The sequence below is a fragment of the Schistocerca americana genome, chromosome 3, assembly GCF_021461395.2.
Source record: "Schistocerca americana isolate TAMUIC-IGC-003095 chromosome 3, iqSchAmer2.1, whole genome shotgun sequence".
NCBI classification, from domain to species: Eukaryota; Metazoa; Arthropoda; class Insecta; order Orthoptera; family Acrididae; genus Schistocerca; species Schistocerca americana.
In genome coordinates this window covers 735471714-735489921 of record NC_060121.1, presented here as the reverse complement: position 1 = coordinate 735489921, position 18208 = coordinate 735471714, and the positions used below count along the sequence as shown (strand labels likewise).

At 38.7% G+C, this 18208-nt stretch overlaps 1 protein-coding gene across 1 annotated transcript in view; it reads left to right on the top strand.

Moving 5' to 3' along the window:
- Nucleotides 1-18208, top strand: part of LOC124605791 (phosphatidylinositide phosphatase SAC2) — a 386400-nt gene that overhangs the window by 252001 nt on the left and 116191 nt on the right. Inside the window, exons 10-12 of the mRNA XM_047137683.1 lie at nt 7479-7537; nt 11895-12063; nt 12142-12213. Of these exons, the coding sequence (XP_046993639.1) occupies nt 7479-7537; nt 11895-12063; nt 12142-12213 (300 nt within the window). The remainder of the gene's footprint in view (nt 1-7478; nt 7538-11894; nt 12064-12141; nt 12214-18208) is intronic.

Sequence of the window (18208 nt, the reverse complement as noted above, 5' to 3'; positions counted from 1 at the left end):
AGTCTCACCTTGGATATGAATATTTCTTACTCTCAGAAACTGCAAGCAGTATGACCATTTCACATACTGATCATGTGTTAATAGATGTCTTAAAATCTCCAATCAGTAGTATCAATGTGTGCATAATGAACCACAGTATTAACTCTTTAGAGCTGACAGTTTTGGGAAAGTGTATATCATAATCTTTTTCAGTAGTTGTGGAATCAGGAGGCACCGTAATTAGTACTGAATTTTCAGATTGAGAGAGAACATAGAAGATGAAAATTATTTTTTCTGCACCAGTTTGCTTATGGCTCCAAACATTCGAAGTAAAGCTATTTATTTTAAATAAAGTGTGTTAACACTATGTGGATGGCTAGAGGACAGATGTAAGGATGTAGAGGCTTATCTCACTAGGGGTAAGATATATACTGCCTACAGGAAAATTAAAGAGACCTTTGGAGAAAGGAGAACCACTTGCATGAATATCAAGAGCTTTGATGGAATCCCAGTTCTAAGCAAAGAAGGGAAATCAGAAAGGTGGAAGGAGTATACAGATAGTCTATACAAGGGCGATGTACTTGAGGACAATGTTATGGAAATGGAAGAGAATGTAGATGAAGATGAAATGGGAGATATGATACTGCATGAAGAGTTTGACAGAGCACTGAAAGACCTAAGTCAAAACAAGGCCCCCGGAGTAGACAACATTCCATTAGAACTACTGACAGCCTTGGAAGAGCCAGTCCTGACAAAAAGATACCATCTGGTGAGCAAGATGTATGAGACAGGCGAAATACCCTCAGACTTCAAGAAGAATATAATAATTCCAATCCCAAAGAAAGCAGGTATTGACAGATGTGAAAATTACCGAACTATCAGTTTAATAAGTCACAGCTGCAAAATACTAACGCTAATTCTTTACAGATGAATGGAAAAAATGGTAGAAGCCAACCTCAGGGAAGATAAGTTTGGATTCCGTAGAAATGTTGGAACACGTGAGGCAATACTGACCCTACGACTTATCTTAGAAAAAAGATTAAGGAAAGGCAAATCTACATTTCTAGCATTTGTAGACTTAGAGAAAGCTTTTGAAAATGTTGACTGGAATACTCTCTTTCAAATTCTGAAGGTGGCAGGGGTAAAATACAGGGAGCGAAAGGCTATTTACAATTTGTACAGAAACCAGATGGCAGTTACAAGAGTCGAGGGGTATGAAAGGGAAGCAGTGGTTGGGAAGGGAGTGAGACAGGGTTGTAGCCTATCCCCGATGTTATTCAATCTGTATATTGAGCAAGCAATAAAGGAAACAAAAGAAAAGTTCGGAGTAGGTATTAAAACCCATGGTGAAGAAATAAAAACATTGAGGTTCGCCGATGACATTGTAATTCTGTCAGACAGCAATGGATTTGGAAGAGCAGTTGAACGGAATGGACAGTGTCTTGAAAGGAGGGTATAAGCTGAACATCAACAAAAGCAAAATGAGGATAATGGAATGTAGTCGAATTAAGTCAGGTGATGCTGAGGGAATTAGATTAGGAAATGAGACACTTAAAGTAGTAAAGGAGTTTTGCTATTTGGGGAGCAAAATAGCTGATGATGGTCGAAGTAGAGAGGACATAAAATGTAGACTGGCAGTGGCAAGGAAAGCGTTTCTGAAGAAGAAAAATTTGTTAATATCGAGTAAAGATTTAAGTGTCAATAAGTCTTTTCTAAAAGTATTTGTATGGAGTGTAGCCATGTATGCATGTTAAATGTGGATGATAAATAGTTTAGGCAAGAAAAGAATAGAAGATTTCGAAATGTGGTGCTACAGAAGACTGCTGAAGATTAGATGGGTAGATCACATAACTAATGAGGAGGTATTGAATAGAATTGGAGAGAAGAGGAGCTTGTGGCACAACTTGACTAGAAGAAGGGATCGGTTGGTAGGACATGTCCTGAGACATCGAGGGATCACCAATTTAATATTGGAGGGCAACATGGAGGGTAAAAACCGTAGAGGGAGATCAAGAGATGAATACACTAAGCAGATTCAGAAGGATGTAGGTTGCAGTAGGTACTGGGAAACGAGTCTCACGGCTGAAGACCACAACAACAACAACAACAACACTATGTGGAATATAGAGACGAGTTACTACTAATGTATATGGGCAGATACTTCATAAATCTCTGCACACTGTTCTACACTGCTGGAGGATAAATTGATTCTTAGCCACCCTGTATAGCAGTTGTTGTTTTCTCCTGGAAAACGATCCTTGCTTTTCTGTTTACAGACAGACTGTACCTCCCCAGCATATACTGTCCAGTTTTCTTGTAGAGCACACAAAATAACTTCACTCAGCTCATATTTGTATGTTGGAGTTATTTTCTGTGTATTGAGTACTTATTTGCAGTTGTTAAGTGAGCCATTGTGAAAAACAGCTCTGCAGTTGGAGCCGTCAGCTGTCTGCCATAATGAAGAACCTGTGACCCAGTGTAACATTGTGCTAATGTGTACAGGGTGGTTATAACTAAACTTTCACTACTTGAGAGGGCCTCCATGAAAAATGAGGAATTGTTGGACAGTGAAACTCTGTGGAAATATTTGTGAAGACATGCAGAAGAAAAATAATGAATAAATCATTGAAAGAAGCACATTTGTTAACTGTATACCATGTTCACGTTTCAAGTTACAAACATTACTCAATGTGATGACTGCATCCATGACAGCCTGGAGCACAGTAGAGATTGCTCTGTTGTTGTTTGAAACATCTCAGGTGGTAAGTTGGCTACCTTCCATCCATCCTCATAGTCAACCTCTAACATTTGTTAGTGTTCCATTGGCAAATGCTGTCCTTCAAATAACTGCACAGTCAGAAATCATACGGGTTCAAATCTGGTGATCTTGTGGGCCACGCAGTTTGGGGCAACCCAGCCATTGATGCAGTTTTCTCCGAATTGGTTACAGAGTAAGTGAGTGACCTCATGCGCATTGTGAGAGGGAGCTATATTGTGCATCATAGCATCTTGTCTCCCATACAGTAGGGTTAAGGAGGTCACAGTAAAGTGTGCTGTTCACGCTGCATGTCCTTGGTCCTCAGGATCTGAGTTCCTCAACGAAAATTGGACCAATCAGGAACTGTACCATGAAGCCACACCACTCCGTGATTCATTAACTACTGGAGTGGAACTTCATGAATGTTTATTGGTGCAGATGATCCCCAAGTGTGACAGTTGTGTGTGTTCACTGCCCCAGTGAGTGTAAGGACTGCATAAAATGTTCCAAGGCCACACGTCATCAGTTTCAACCCTTGCAAAAAATCTAGGAGCAAAGTCTATTTGAATGTCTGTATCATGCGGTAAATTTTGCTGACTATTGTGAAGTTCATATGCATACCACTTCACAGTTGTTTACAGCATTTTTTGAACAGTGGACCATAAAATGTTCAGGTGTCATGACACAGCTCATGTGCAGTTTGAAGATTGCACGTTGCTTGCAACATTCTCAGCCATGGCAACAGTAACTTCTTCTGCATGTCTCCACAAATATTTACACAGAGTTTCACTATCCAACAATTCCTCATTTTTCATGGAGACCCTCTCAAGTAGTGAAAGTTTAGTTATAACCACCCTGTACACATTAGCATAATGTTACACTGGGTCACAGGTTCTTCAGCATGGTAGACAGCTGACAGTTCCAACTGCTGAGCTGTTTTTCATAATGGCCCTCTTAGCAACTGCAAATAAGTACTCAATAAACTGAAAATAACTCCAACTTACAAATATGAGCTGATTGGAATTATTTTGTGTGGTCTACAAAAGAGCTGGACAGTATATGCTGGGGAGGTACAGTCTGTCTGTAAACAGAAAAGCAAGGATTGTTTCCCAGGAGAACACAATAACTGCTATACAGGATGACTAAGAATCAATTTATCCTCCAGCAGTGTAGGACCGTGTGCAGAGATTTATGTAGTATCTGCCCATATACATTAGTAGTAACTCATCTCTATATTCCACATAGTGTTAACACACTTCATTTAAAATGAATAGCTTTACTTTGAATGTTTGGAGCCATAAGCAAACTAATGCAGAAACAATAATATTAATGTTATATGTTCTCTCTCATTCTGAAGTTTCAGTAATTAAGATGCCTCATGATTCCACAACTACTGAAAAAGATTATGATATACACTTTCCCAAAACTGTCAGCTCTAAAGAGTAAACACTGTTGTTTATTACACACACATTGATACTACTGATTGGAGATTTTAAGTCCTCTGTTAACACGTGATCAGTATGCAAAATGGTCATACTGATTGCAGGCTCTGAGAGTAAGAAACATTCATATCTACATCTACATCCATACTCCGCAAGCCACCTGACAGTGTGTGACGGAAGGTACCTTGAGTACCTCTATCGGTTCTCCCTTCTATTCCAGTCTCGTATTGTTCGTGGAAAGAAGGATTGTCGGTATGCCTCTGTGTGGGCTCTAATCTCTCTGATTTTATTCTCATGGTCTCTTCGCGAGATATACGTAGGAGGGAGCAATATACTGCTTGACTCCTCGGTGAAGGTATGTTCTCGAAACTTCAACAAAAGTCCGTACCGAGCTACTGAGTGTCTCTCCTGCAGAGTCTTCCACTGGAGTTCATCTGTCATCTCCGTAACGCTTTCGCGATTACTAAATGATCCTGTAATGAAGCACACTGCTCTCCGTTGGATCTTCTCTATCTCTTTTATCAACCCTATCTGGTACCGGATCCCACACTGCTGAGCAGTATTCAAGCAGTGGGCAAACATGCGTACTGTAACCTACTTCCTTTGTTTTCAGATTGCATTTCCTTAGGATTCTTCCAATGAATCTCAGTCTGGCATCTGCTTTACCGACGATCAACTTTATATGATCGTTCCATTTTAAATGACTCCTTATGCATACTCCCAGATAATTTATGGAATTAACTGCTTCCAGTTGCTGGCCTGCTATATTGTAACTACATGAAAGGGATCTTTCTTTCTATGTATTCGCAGCACATTACACTTGTCTACATTGAGATTCAATTGCCATTCCCTGCACCAAGCGTCAATTCGCTGCAGATCCTCCTGCATTTCAGTACAATTTTCCATTGTTACAACCTCTCGGTATACCACAGAATCGTCCGCAAACAGCCTCAGTGAACTTCCAATGTCATCCACAAGGTCATTTATGTATATTGTGAATAGCAACGGTCCTACGACACTCCCCTGCGGCACACCTGAAATCACTCTTACTTCGGAAGACTTCTCTCCATTGAGAGTGACATGCTGCATTCTGTTATCTAGGAACTCTTCAATCCAATCACACAATTGGTCTGATAGTCCATATGCTCTTACTTTGTTCGTTAAACGACTGTGGGGAACTGTATCGAACGCCTTGCGGAAGTCAAGAAACACGGCATCTACCTGTGAACCCGTGTCTATGGTGCTCTGAGTCTCGTGGACGAATAGTGCGAGCTGGGTTTCACACGACCGTCTTTTTCAGAACCCATGCGGATTCCTACAGAGTAGATTTCTAGTCTCCAGAAAACTCATTATACTCGAACATAATACGTGTTCAAAAATTCTACAACTGATTGATGTTAAAGATATAGGTCTATAGTTCTGCACATCTGTTCGATGTCCCTTCTTGAAAATGGGGATGACCTGTGGCCTTTTCCAATTCTTTGGAATGCTACGCTCTTCTAGAGACCTACGATACACCGCTGCAAGAAGGGGGGGCAAGTTCCTTCTGCGTACTCTGTGTAAAATGGAACTGGTATCCCATCAGGTCCAATGGCCTTTCCTCTTTTGAGCGATTTTAATTGTTTCTCTATCCCTCTGTCGTTTGTATCCAAGCTGAGACTGTTGTGACCAGAGCTTTCTCAAAGTTTAGCTTTCCCCTCCTCACTCAACAAAATCTTTAGGCTCTGGCAGTATTTATATATTTGAGTGTTATGGTGCAATTGGCTATTGGCCTCTCCCAGTAACAGTTTCCAAATTGTCAGTTAATTCGAACTTCTGAATCATTTTCTTCAACCTCAGTTTGGAAAGAGCATCTTTCCGTACTCCTTTAACGCATCGATAATCGCGAAGAGCTGTTGTTTTTATGAAATAGCCTTACGAATAAAGCCCTGCTGACCTGAACAACATCCACGTTGACTGTCTGCAGCTGTAATGCACACTGATGCCCATGTTTCACCCCTATGTCATCATACTAGTACCAGCATCTAGCAGCAAGTCATAACATTAACGTTACTGACAATGCTAATCCTTTAGTGTGCAGTCTGAATATCATTCCTATAAAGTTGAGTGCCCTTATGATAAATAGTTTTCTGTCTTCACTGGCGCAATTAGCAAAAATTGTAATTATAACAACCCGGTATTTGTCAGTGTCAATTTCATATCCCCCACTATCAGTGGCTGAAATACTCTTCACAGCATGAGGTGTATCAAATGCATAATCCCAGCCTTGTCCCTCCCAACATCTGAACAGGCCCAGTGACACAAATTGGCTCCCTCTGGAACAGAAATAGGTTACCTAGGTGTTCTGGAACAGCAGGTATTTGAAAGTCAAGCAATTCATTACAGCAGATTATTGTTCTAGACTGAACACAATCAGTCCAGTTCTAAAATACATCTTCACACTCACCTTGCAAGATATACTGTGGGTATATGGTAAGTGTCTTCACTGAGAGCAGTCCACTCTAAAAGTGCTAGCAATTCCTGAGTAGAAGTGATTTGTGTGGTCTACCAACAGCGCAGTTAATGGTAGGGGAAGTGCAGTAATTTTCTGATCATTCAAGTGACAGCAGCACAGCTACACAGCTTTACACTCCACTGTCAATAATAGACAGCAACAAGGTGCCACATTTATCAGTGTAGTCCCTTTCCTGCCATCACTGCATACATCACTGACAACATCACATTTCTCAGCCATTATTCATAGGAATATATTTTGCACAAAATCTGATGTAACAACTGGAAACAAGTACTCAATAAACTGAAAATAACGTAAGTATATAAACACGAGCTCGACAAGTTATTTTGGCTACTCACATATGAGAACTAGGCAGGAAATGATGGCGATGTATGTTGCAGTGCTTGTAGTGGGGGGTGGGTTGGGGGGGGGGGGATGCCTTTCCTGGAAGAGTGCTACAACTGGTGTACAGGTTGACTATGATTCAATTTTCCCTTGAACAGTGTAGAACAGTGTGCAGAGATTTCTGTAGTCAGTCCATACGTGTTTCTTGCAATAATATTATTAGTAACTCATCTCTGTATTCCATGTAGTGGTAATGCACTTTTTTGGTCTTTGTTGATTGGGTTAGTTATACGCTTACTGCGCAGTAACTTATAGACAGCAGATTTAGCCAGTTTTAATAAAGAAATATTGTAATTCCCATGGCACAGAATGAAGCATAACAGATCATTTTTTTATTACTTGTACTTAACATCTGTAAATGTAATGCTGCCACTGAAATAATGTTATTGCTGTTTTCCAGGTATTACCTCAGTCGTTTCAAGGATGCCTACAGGCAGGCTACCATAGATATGATGTTGGGTAAGTGTAGAGTGTAATAATTTTATAAAAATTTGAAGCTGAATAATAAGTTTTCTTATCTGTTAGTGACGCTCTCTACAAGCAAGTGAAAGAATTTTGGTTTCATTATTTGAACTGGAAGGTTAGTAAAGTCATTTGAGCCCTTTTATAACTGTTGCATCACTATTATAGTAATTCATCATTAACAGTGGCCCAGCATACACATAAGGAGCTGGTGTACTTAGTATAAGCTATAACACTGGTTGACTGTTATGATTCAGAGGTAGTTCATAATCTAGAAATAGATAATTGCACAATGCAGAGACCCTTCCATGTGTGATCTCAGCAGCTACAAACTTTTATGCTCAGTACAACCACATTCTTCCAGAGTCCATCCAGCAGACTGATGCAGCCCAGTAATTTTCAGATCCCTGTTACAGGGAGTTAATTTAACCACTGTTTTTTCGGAATTTTTCAGTGTAATTCAAACAAGAATTGGTTTTTATATTTGGATAGCAAATTTTGTTTTTATTTGGATTAAAACTATAAAACTATTTCAAAATGAAGTGTATAAATTGTCAATGTGTACAACTCCCAATGTTTCGGCCACTGTTGCAAATGGCCCTCCTCAGAGTCCTTCTTCTTCTTCTCTCTCTCTCTCTCTCTCTCTCTCTCTCTCTCTCTCTCTGCTGAATGACAAAAGTTTGGTTCTTATATGCGATATACTGACACAAGAGGCTGCTATCAAACTCTGATAGACTATTGAGGGAGTGGAGGAGGGGTGTTAAATATTCTTTATTGGTGTTTTCATTATTTTGTTTCATTGGTGGAAATAGATGTTCCTGATCGGTATTTGTTTTATTGCTTGCCACTGATGAAAGCAGGTGAATGGGAAACACTGCCTAGTACCAGCTGAGGTGTGCCAGTACCCTGTGTACTTGTGGCCACTGTGCTCTCTCTCTTTTGTGTGTGTGTGTGTGTGTGTGTGTGTGTGCGCGTGTGTGTTTCGCGTGAGCTGCCATTCCATAATGCTGTTACTGGTGCCAGCCGAGATGCGAGACGTTGGTACCTGTCTCTTCTACTCATGTTGGTGGGTCACGTGGCTGTATCTATCGCCTCTCTAATCTTTCCCATGAAGGTAAGAGTCAGTTTTGCCAGTATACGGGCTTCTCAAAATTCTACCTGTTTGCTGCATTCACCCTGGTGTTATGTCACTGCTGCTTTGGTGGTTTATGAAATAAGGTGCGACTATGGGCTAATATATGCAGGTGAGATGGGGCGACTGATCAGCGCATGGGTATTTGAACACGAAAGGGGTATCCGACTAAAACAGTGCACCAGGTCAGTAGTGGCAGAACACCAGGATGAGTGTGGCAAACAGATAGAATTTCGAGAAGCCTGTTTATTGGTGAAACAGCATCTCACCTCCAGGAGGAGGATTAGAGAGGTGATACAAATAGCCAAGCAACCCGCTAACATGAATAGAGAGGGTGGGTACCAACTTTTGGAACCTAGGCTGCCAACAGCTACAGGACTACAGAGTGGCAGCTCAAGTGAAGCAACATACATAGGTACATGGGAGACTGTAGCAGCTACAGGTACACAGAGTACTGGCACACCTCAGTCGGCACTAGACAGCAACTAAACAGTGCTTTGTCATAATTGCTGTCAATTTCCCATTCACTTATTTGAACCAGTGGCAAGCATTAAAGCAAATGCCAATGAAGAACATTTAATGGACAACATGACCATGGACAAAGAAAATATGTTATTGGCAGTTACAATGACTGTGGACACCTATGGTTACATCTATATATTGCTTTTAAAAGGTTCATAAATCTTCATTTAATAAATTTCTGAACATTATACCTTGCTTTTTAATTATTTCTTCTCTGCATCTTAAGAGTCTATGATCACTTGAAATTTTAATGTAGTCTAGGATTGTCACATTCTGTACAGTAATGTTTGATGAACTAGTCAGATTGAACTTATCCATTATGGATGATTAAGAGCCTGTGAGACTGTTCTGAATATGAATACAGAAAGCTGCAAATGATCAAGAAGAAGCAGTATTTATGCGGCTGCATTCCCGAAATTTAATGGAGCAGTCTTTGCGCCGCGAAAACCTGAAGATTCACAATTTTCATAATGTTTCTTTATTCCCATAAACTAGTTTCCAAGCCTGTTTAGGCTCATTTTTGTATTGGGTACCCAGAAGTTATTTTTGTAACTTTGTACTGGGCACTGACTTGTGAAAATGTAGACTGCATTGTATTTAGTATCCATCTGGTGACTTCCATTTTAATTGCTTATTTATTACAGTTCCACCAGAACTACTGATAGCCTTGGGAGAACCAGCCATAACAAACCTATTGCATCTTTGTGCAAGGTGTATGAGACAGGTGAAATGCCCTCAGACTTCAAGAATAATGTAGTAATTACAATTCCAAAAAAAAAAAAAAACAGTTGCTGACAAGTGTGAAAATTACCGAATTATCAGTTTAATAACTCATAGTCATAATGACTTTTTCCCTGACAGTCTTGGAGATATTAGCAAAGACTATGGAGAAATGGTTTATCTGTACATGATAGAAATAGACTCATGTTATCAAGGCAGATGGGATGAAGCGATGATGGCTGACTACTGTTGGTCTCTAAAAACAGATAATGTGGGCCTACAGCATAGAAGAAAATCTGTAAGACAAAATTTCAATGTGAAGAGGAAGTGGTACTGCAAAAAGTGCAGTGCCTCTGTAAGACTTGGAATATGTTGAACTTAAGTAGTGATAGGTCTATGAACAAATAAGTGCTGTATGATTTTATTTACTGCATACATTTGTAAACAGTTCAAAGTTACTAGTACAGCTGCAAGCGTCTTTTAATATTTTGATATTGTATAAATGTGACAATCCTTTATAGTGTTATTACAGTTTTCTCATAAGTGATAGCCAATATCTGACTTAACATTCTTCAACAGAGACCAGTAATTAATAAAAATTGTCTTTCGGGATTAAGAGCCTTGAATAAAAATGTAATTTCGCAGCCCTATGTTATTAGCAGTGGGACTACGGGCATGTACACCTATAGCCTGTCTTCCACTCACACCACACTGTCAATATGCGCAGCTCGACTGGTGCCATCAGAGGATCAGTTGGAAGATGGAATGGCGCTCCGTAGTTTTCACTGATGAAAGCAAATTCTGCCTGCATGCAAGTGATGGTCATTTGTGCATTTGACGTAGACCTGGTGAATGCTGTCTCATAGAGTGCATTTGTCCAAGACACACTGACCCCAACCCAGGCCTTATGGTGTGGGGGTGTGACTGCAACTCCTCTTCACCTTTGGGGTTTCTTGAGAGGATGCTAACCAGAGCTCAGTATATGCAGAATGTTGTTAGACATCTTCTTTCCCCATTCTTGGGACAGGAAGTTGATGTGTTATGCCAACAGGATAATTCTTGCACACACTGCCTGTGAAACTCAACGTGCTCTGCAGTACATGCAGCAACTTCCCTGGCCAGCACAATTTCCAGGCTTGTCTCCAGTTGAGCTCATTCAGGATAGGATGGGGTGCCAAGTGATTCGTGTGACTCATCAACCAACAACTCTTCAGAACTATATGAACTGGTGAAGCAGGTGTGGCATAACGTATCCCAAAACAGTATGTGCCATCTGTACAATCAACTGGATGTCAGAGTCAGTGCCTCCATTGCTGTTTGTTGAGGCTACACCACGCACAAGTGTTTCAGCGTGGGTCGATACCTGGTACCTCAGAACCACTTGTGCTATTGATCTGTAAATGTAATCATTTCATGTACTCCATATGCACTGTTGAAACAATAAATCTTGAGTGAACTGGAAACCTCTAAAAGGATGTACTATTTTTTTCCAGCAGTATTTGTATTTCCATCTGCTACCTTTTGATGAACAGACTTCTTATCTATCCAATTATATTACATCAACATAACAAAGATAACCTGTCATTGCTGTTAGTGTCATCCCTGTGGGGACTGAAAAATTTTAACTTAGCCCTTGCATAAACATAAATTCTGTTCATTTTCACACCCAAATTGTTTTTCAGGACCAAACGCTTCTTGCAGTCAAATAACATTCTGTGAAATATTGCATTCATGTTTCAAATTAAAACAAAGCACTGGTGAACAGGAACACTATTTTTAGTTGTATGTTGTGAGTTTTGTTTATTTACTTAATTTTTAGAACAGTTCTCAATTAGTAGAAATTCTTTGATAGAATCTTTTGCCAGGTGCACCACGAGAAACCATGAGGTTACAATAAATTGTAATATATATGGTAGAGTGTTTATTAATTTTCAGCTTACAATGGTAGAAAATTTATGCATTTACAAATAACTTTTTCAGGTAACATTGTGTCAGATGATGTATTCTCTCAAGAGAAGGCTGTTGATGAAGAAGATGTAGCCTTAACAGCTGAGCATGTGAAATTGCTCATTGAAGATTGTAAAAAAATGTTAATAAGTGATTCTGAGATCATTCTTGGGGCATGGGGCCTTATAGATGCAGACCCAGTGTAGGTATATACTTAATATACTTTTGCTCTTTACATTTTCTTGCGAATTGTACTCTATGGCTTGCATTTGGGTTGCAGGTCAGGAGATCCTACAGAAACTGAAATGGATTCTATCTTGATCCTTACGCGGGACTCTTATTATGTTGCTGAGTAAGTTCTTTAAGTATGAATATTTTAGGTAAATAGAGAAATATGATCAGTGATAATTTACACGTAGTATACATATTTATGTAAATATATCTAAAAACAAAGATGATGTGACTTACCAAACGAAAGCGCTGGCACATCGATACACACAAACAAACACAAACATACACACAAAATACTAGCTTTCGCAACCAACGGTTGCTTCGTCAGGAAAGAGGGAAGGAGAGGGAAAGACGAAAGGATTTGGGTTTTAAGGGAGAGGGGAAAGAGTCATTCCAATCCCGGGAGCGGAAAGACTTACCTTAGGGGGAAAAAAAGGACGGGTATACACTCGCGCGCACACACACACATATCCATCCACACATATACAGACACAAGCTTTGTGTCTGTATTTCCACTAATATATTGCTACACTCTCTCTTTCCCTTTCTGTCCGCCATATCATAGTTATGTACCGTATTTACTCGAATCTAAACCGCACTTTTTTTCCGGTTTTTGTAATCCAAAAAACCGCCTGCGGCTTAGAATCGAGTGCAAAGCAAGCGGAAGTTCTGATAAATGTTGGTAGGTGCCGCCACAACTAACTTCTGCTGTCGAATATATGTAGCGCAACACAGGCATGCTTTGCAGGCACAAAGATAAATACCAGCGCCAAAACCTCTGCGTCAGTAAAAAAAAAAAAAAAAAAAAAAGGTGGAAGATGAGTTTCGACCACTGCATTTTCATACATTATCCAATGAAGTAAATACAAATTCCGTATTGTTCATCTTCAAATGTAGCAGCATTCCAATGTACTACGAAAATCCGACTGACAAGACTTTGGGATGTTTGTCAATATGGCCAACCCTACGTTCTGAATTTTTTCATACCTGTGAGAAGAGACGGTTGCTAATAGGAAGTTTTATGAATTGTGAATCACATGCAGTATTCTCTTATAAGAATAATACGAGTATAAACATTTTCCCATGTATTGTTTCGTGTTTGCTGCTATCTCACTTAAATCCTGTCTGCCTAATAAACTACAAAACTAGAGTGAGACAACAGCAAACGTGTAAGAATATACATATCATGTCATATTTATATTCATATTATTCTTATGCCTGATAGTGATACAGTCAGAAATGAAGCACGGTAGTTGACTAGATTTTTAAATCTAACGTGACTCTAATTTCTGTGCAGAATGTAATGTACTAAAGAGGTGCCTGCAAAGATTTTCAAACTAAAAAAATTTTCACTTAACTCTCCTTCAGAACATCTTCTATCATACGCAGTCTATGATTTGGTTCTTGTTGATCATTATCAAAGAAAGCAGCAGTGTAAGTAACAACAAATAGCAGTCTCTTGCATTGTTTCGGTTATGAGACAATTCCTCTCTTTTTTTATTTTTTATTGTAAGCCGCGGTAGCGCGCACAAAAGCAAGCCATGCCGCGACAAACAATGCATGACTCAGTACAGTAATGCATTTTCAGCTTAGAGTGACGTAAACACCTATAACAAAGAGAACGGCAATTATCAGATCAAAGAAAAATATGCAATCAAGTCAAAGCCAGACGAAGCACGTGTAAAAGGAAGGGTACCCGTGTAAATACGGACGGAGCGCCTGACGCATAGCAATGGCTACCTGGTTAAGCTTAACTGCTAAGCTTACGACTCGAACCAAACTACTGTAGCTGTATAGTCATTCATTCAACCTAAATTGTGTCTCATATTACAATGGACCAACTTTGTTTCGATTTGGAGGTGCAGCCTAAAACTTTTCTCTGCTATGAATTTAGAGTCTCAAATTTCAGGTGCGGCGTAGATTCGGGAAATTTTTTTTCCTTGATTTCGAGTCTCATTTTTCAGGTGCGGCTTAGATTCGAGTGCGGCTTAGATTCGAGTAAATACGGTATACACATCTACAGACTTTTGTTCACAGTGTCTTCATTGTGCTCTGCCTTTCATCTTCTGCCCTGCGTGCTCCCTGAATTCCAATGTTACCACCATAACTTGCCACTTTCGCAAAAGCATAAAAGGGAGCTTCTTTTGGCACCATATTCTAATCCTCAGTTTCAGCTGCCCTTTCCTTCTCATTGCCTCTGCTTCTCTCTCACCTCTTCTAAATTCATCTCATCCACTCCGTCTGAGACATACACTAAATTGGGCTCCATTGTGGGGAGAAGTCTCATAAAAAGAAATTGACACTTACAGCAAATAAAAGACGGAATAAATTTTATGAAAAAATATTTTCTAGGTACATTATTAACCCTTTTTGTGCTGTGGAGTTTTTCTTATGAAGATGGTACAGCAAAAAATGAAGTATATCGACAACTCCAATACCACATCATTTACAAGAGTAATGCATTTCCTTTTTCTTTTTTCTGTGCTGCAATTGAAACTTCATCTTATTAGATGAATGTTAAAAGATGATCAGGAGGTACTCAAGTGTCTATTGGTTAAAGGGTCTGAATGTGTTTCACATGTCAGTATGTGAAAAGTAATTTTTGTCTAATTTTTTAGTTTCTTGCACACATTCTATTATGCTTATCCATTGATTCAGATGATTCATATTTGTGCAGCATGTATTTAGATGTACATTTTTCCAAATTTGCTTGGCAGTAATTTTGTCATTTGATGCCATACAACAAGGTGACTTTTATCAATGTGCACACATCCCTTCAATGCTATTACTGTGTTTGTTCACTGAAATACCAATTTCCCTTTCAGTAATTTGCATTTTAATGTCATTATACTTTTCACTGTTGATGATAATTGCCCCTAATTCATTCGTTACTCCATCATCCAAATAATGGAAGAAATCTGGACAAGAGTAGTTGTCAATGTACAACATATGTCCTCTTCTGAAGTAATGCTAACATTGTTACAATATTGTTCATATTTTCCAAGCTATGCATCATAGGATTCATCTTCATCCTCTACTAGTGGAAGCCCTTCATGAACATACATTTTCCATTGGAGGTGAGTTGCCTACTCATTGTCTTTCTTTTATTCATTGTCACTGTGAGAGACCACAATCACACAAAATCACAGTATCCTCATTTGTTGAGGATGAAAAGTAAGAATCACTGTCACTACCATGCATGAAGTGAAGCGACACTTCGTAAATGTACAACACACAGTTGGTCACTTATGTATTCATGTACCAAATATTGAGATGCATATACTCAATATTTGGTATACCAGTGTGACTTTATAGAAATTAACGTGATGGTAACAGAGTGTAGTCGAATTAAGCCCTGTGATGCTGAGAGAATTAGACCATGAAATGAGATGCCGAAAGAAGGATACAAGTTTTGCTATTTGGGCAGCGAAGTAACTGATGATGGCAGAAGTAATGAGAGTATAAAATGTAGAGTGACAACAGTAAGAAAAGATTTTCTGAAAAAGAAAAATTACTAAGAAAATTGAAATGTTAGAAAGTCTTTTCTGAAAGTATTTGTGTGGTGTGTAGGCTTATATAGAAGTGCATTGTGGATAATAAACAGTACATGTAGGAAGAGAGTAAAATATGGAGAGATAGTGAAAGTTATGTGTATAGATCAGACAATAATAGATGTAGGTTGCAGCAGTTATGGTAAAAGATAGTAGTTTTGTATATCTGTGGGTTACTTTTACAAAGATATTGGACATGCAAAGGTGACAGTGCTTGTGAAGATAAAATGCTGTGGAGAGCTGCATCAGACCAGTCTTCAGACTTAAAGACATTCACAACAACATTGTTAGTTTCAAGTTATCTGAAAATGTGAGTACACACACATTTTAGAGCAGTAAGTTGTAAATCTGCATCTAGTGAATTAGAAATCAGATGCATACCTAGTAATATATGAGAAGTTTGTGTGGCAAAAGATCAGAACTCAGTGTGAATGAAACCCACCCACATTACGTACTTAGGAAGAAATGGGTCCAACTTTCACACAAACTATGTATTACTTTCACAGTTACAAAATCTAATAAGGAACAAAACAAAAGAACAGTTCTCTGTGAACATAGTTTCTGAATGAATACACGCAAAGTAATCCGCAATGTTTGTCGTATTTGTCTCATTGGTGGGAAAACCTTTAAATCTCCCATCCGAATTCCACATTTGGCCATTCAGACAATGAACTGAGTCGAATGGAGTAGCCGCTTGGCCACGGTTGCATAAATTCAGCACACGTTGGTGTTGTCCTGAGACCCTCATGGTTACCACCTTGTCAGCACACATAGTAGGTGTCATTTGTTTTAACTTCAGTAACTTTCCAGGGATGAAAGTTCTTCAGTTTTGCTCCAGTTTTTGTTTGTTTTATCACTACAAGATCACCAACTTTGTACTTGTACGCTTTCTTCATATATCGGTTAAAGTTGGCAATGTTTTCTTCTTCCACCTTACTGATATGTAATTTAACATCTTATCACTGTTCATTGTGTTTTTTCTTCAAATCAATTACTAATTTCTTTCTGTAATAATTTTATGATGAAAAGATCAATCTCTGTGTGCACCTTACCTCCTGTCAAAAGTTCAAAGGGTATTTACACTTTGTACCATTTTGTAAGGTTGTCAGTACTAAGCTTAGTAATGATTGTAGCCAAAGCAGAATTGATCAGATCTGTCTTTAAATTGGGTCTAGGGAATCATTAAAATATGGCCAATTCTTTGTGTCCTGCAATACTTCTTGAATTCTTGAGAAGTAAAGCAAGTCCTTCTATCAATAATTACTTGGGCAGGATTTCTGGAAGTAGTTTTCTGTAATTGCTTCTGGGGATTTTGTAGTCTTTGCAGGATACAGTCAGATAAATTTTGTAAATGTATCTATAATACTTAGACTGTGGTTATACCCTTTGTGAGTCATTTGACGTGGTCCAATATGATCCATGTGATAATCTTTCTTTAGTAATTTCTTATTCATAATTAAACATGTTAGCTAACTGTAGATCTGGCAAATAAAACTGCTAAAAGGGCTGTGACAAAAGCAAAGGCACTTGCATGGAATAAGGTTTATGAGAAACTAGAGACAGTTAAAATGGGTCCAAGATTTCTAGAATAGCTAGAACACGAGACAAAACGGCAAAAAGATTTTATCCATACCAGGCAAATAAAGAATGAGGGAGGAATCCTGCTCGCAGAGGAAAATAGTATCAAGAAAAGATGGGAGCAATATTTTTAACATCACATCTATTAGCAAAATCCAAGATCGGCCTTTGACAATGGTGTTCCCTTCTAGAACACGATAGCAGGTATAACCAGAGAAGAATTGGTAGCATCTGTGAAGGAAATGAAAATGAAGAAGAGTTGTCTATGCCCTGGTACTTAATGCAACAATTATTTCAGGAAGAAAGAATTTCAGCTGACTGGAGAAACATGACAGTAATCCCCTTATTCTAGGAGAATGGTGATATTCAGGATTGTATTAATTATAAAGAGATAAAACTAATGGTACATACTATAAAAATCTAGGAGAGGGCAACAGAAAAATGGCTCCAACAAGAACAGTAATAGAGGTCGCATAGATTTGTGCTGGGGAAAATAACAATGGATGCAATATATGCTCTGTGACTACTTACTTTTTTTCTTTGTAGTAAACTTGTAAAAACTGTCAGATTTCAAATCGTGACCATCATTATCAACATTTCCACTATTATTATTATTATTATTATTATTATTATTATTATTATTTACTTTAGCCTTACTTCTTTACTCTGAACTTAATTTGTTCTTTGCCTGAAGAAAGTTCTGTGTGTATGTTAGTAAAATCACAGGTCTCATGCTGAATACCATTTACCTGCACAACAACCTCCTTTGCTTTACTTACAGCAGTAAATTTCTGAACAGAATCTCCGTTTACAGATAGCTTGGGTTGAGCTAACTCATTCTTACTCATACACAAATTTTACACCCGAATCTATTGTAACATTGAGAACTAACAGAACCTGCTCATCTGGGACTAACTTATTGTTTACACCACAGACACCACTGACAGTAACTTCCAAGGTATTAATAGTATTCTCATTTTCACCAAT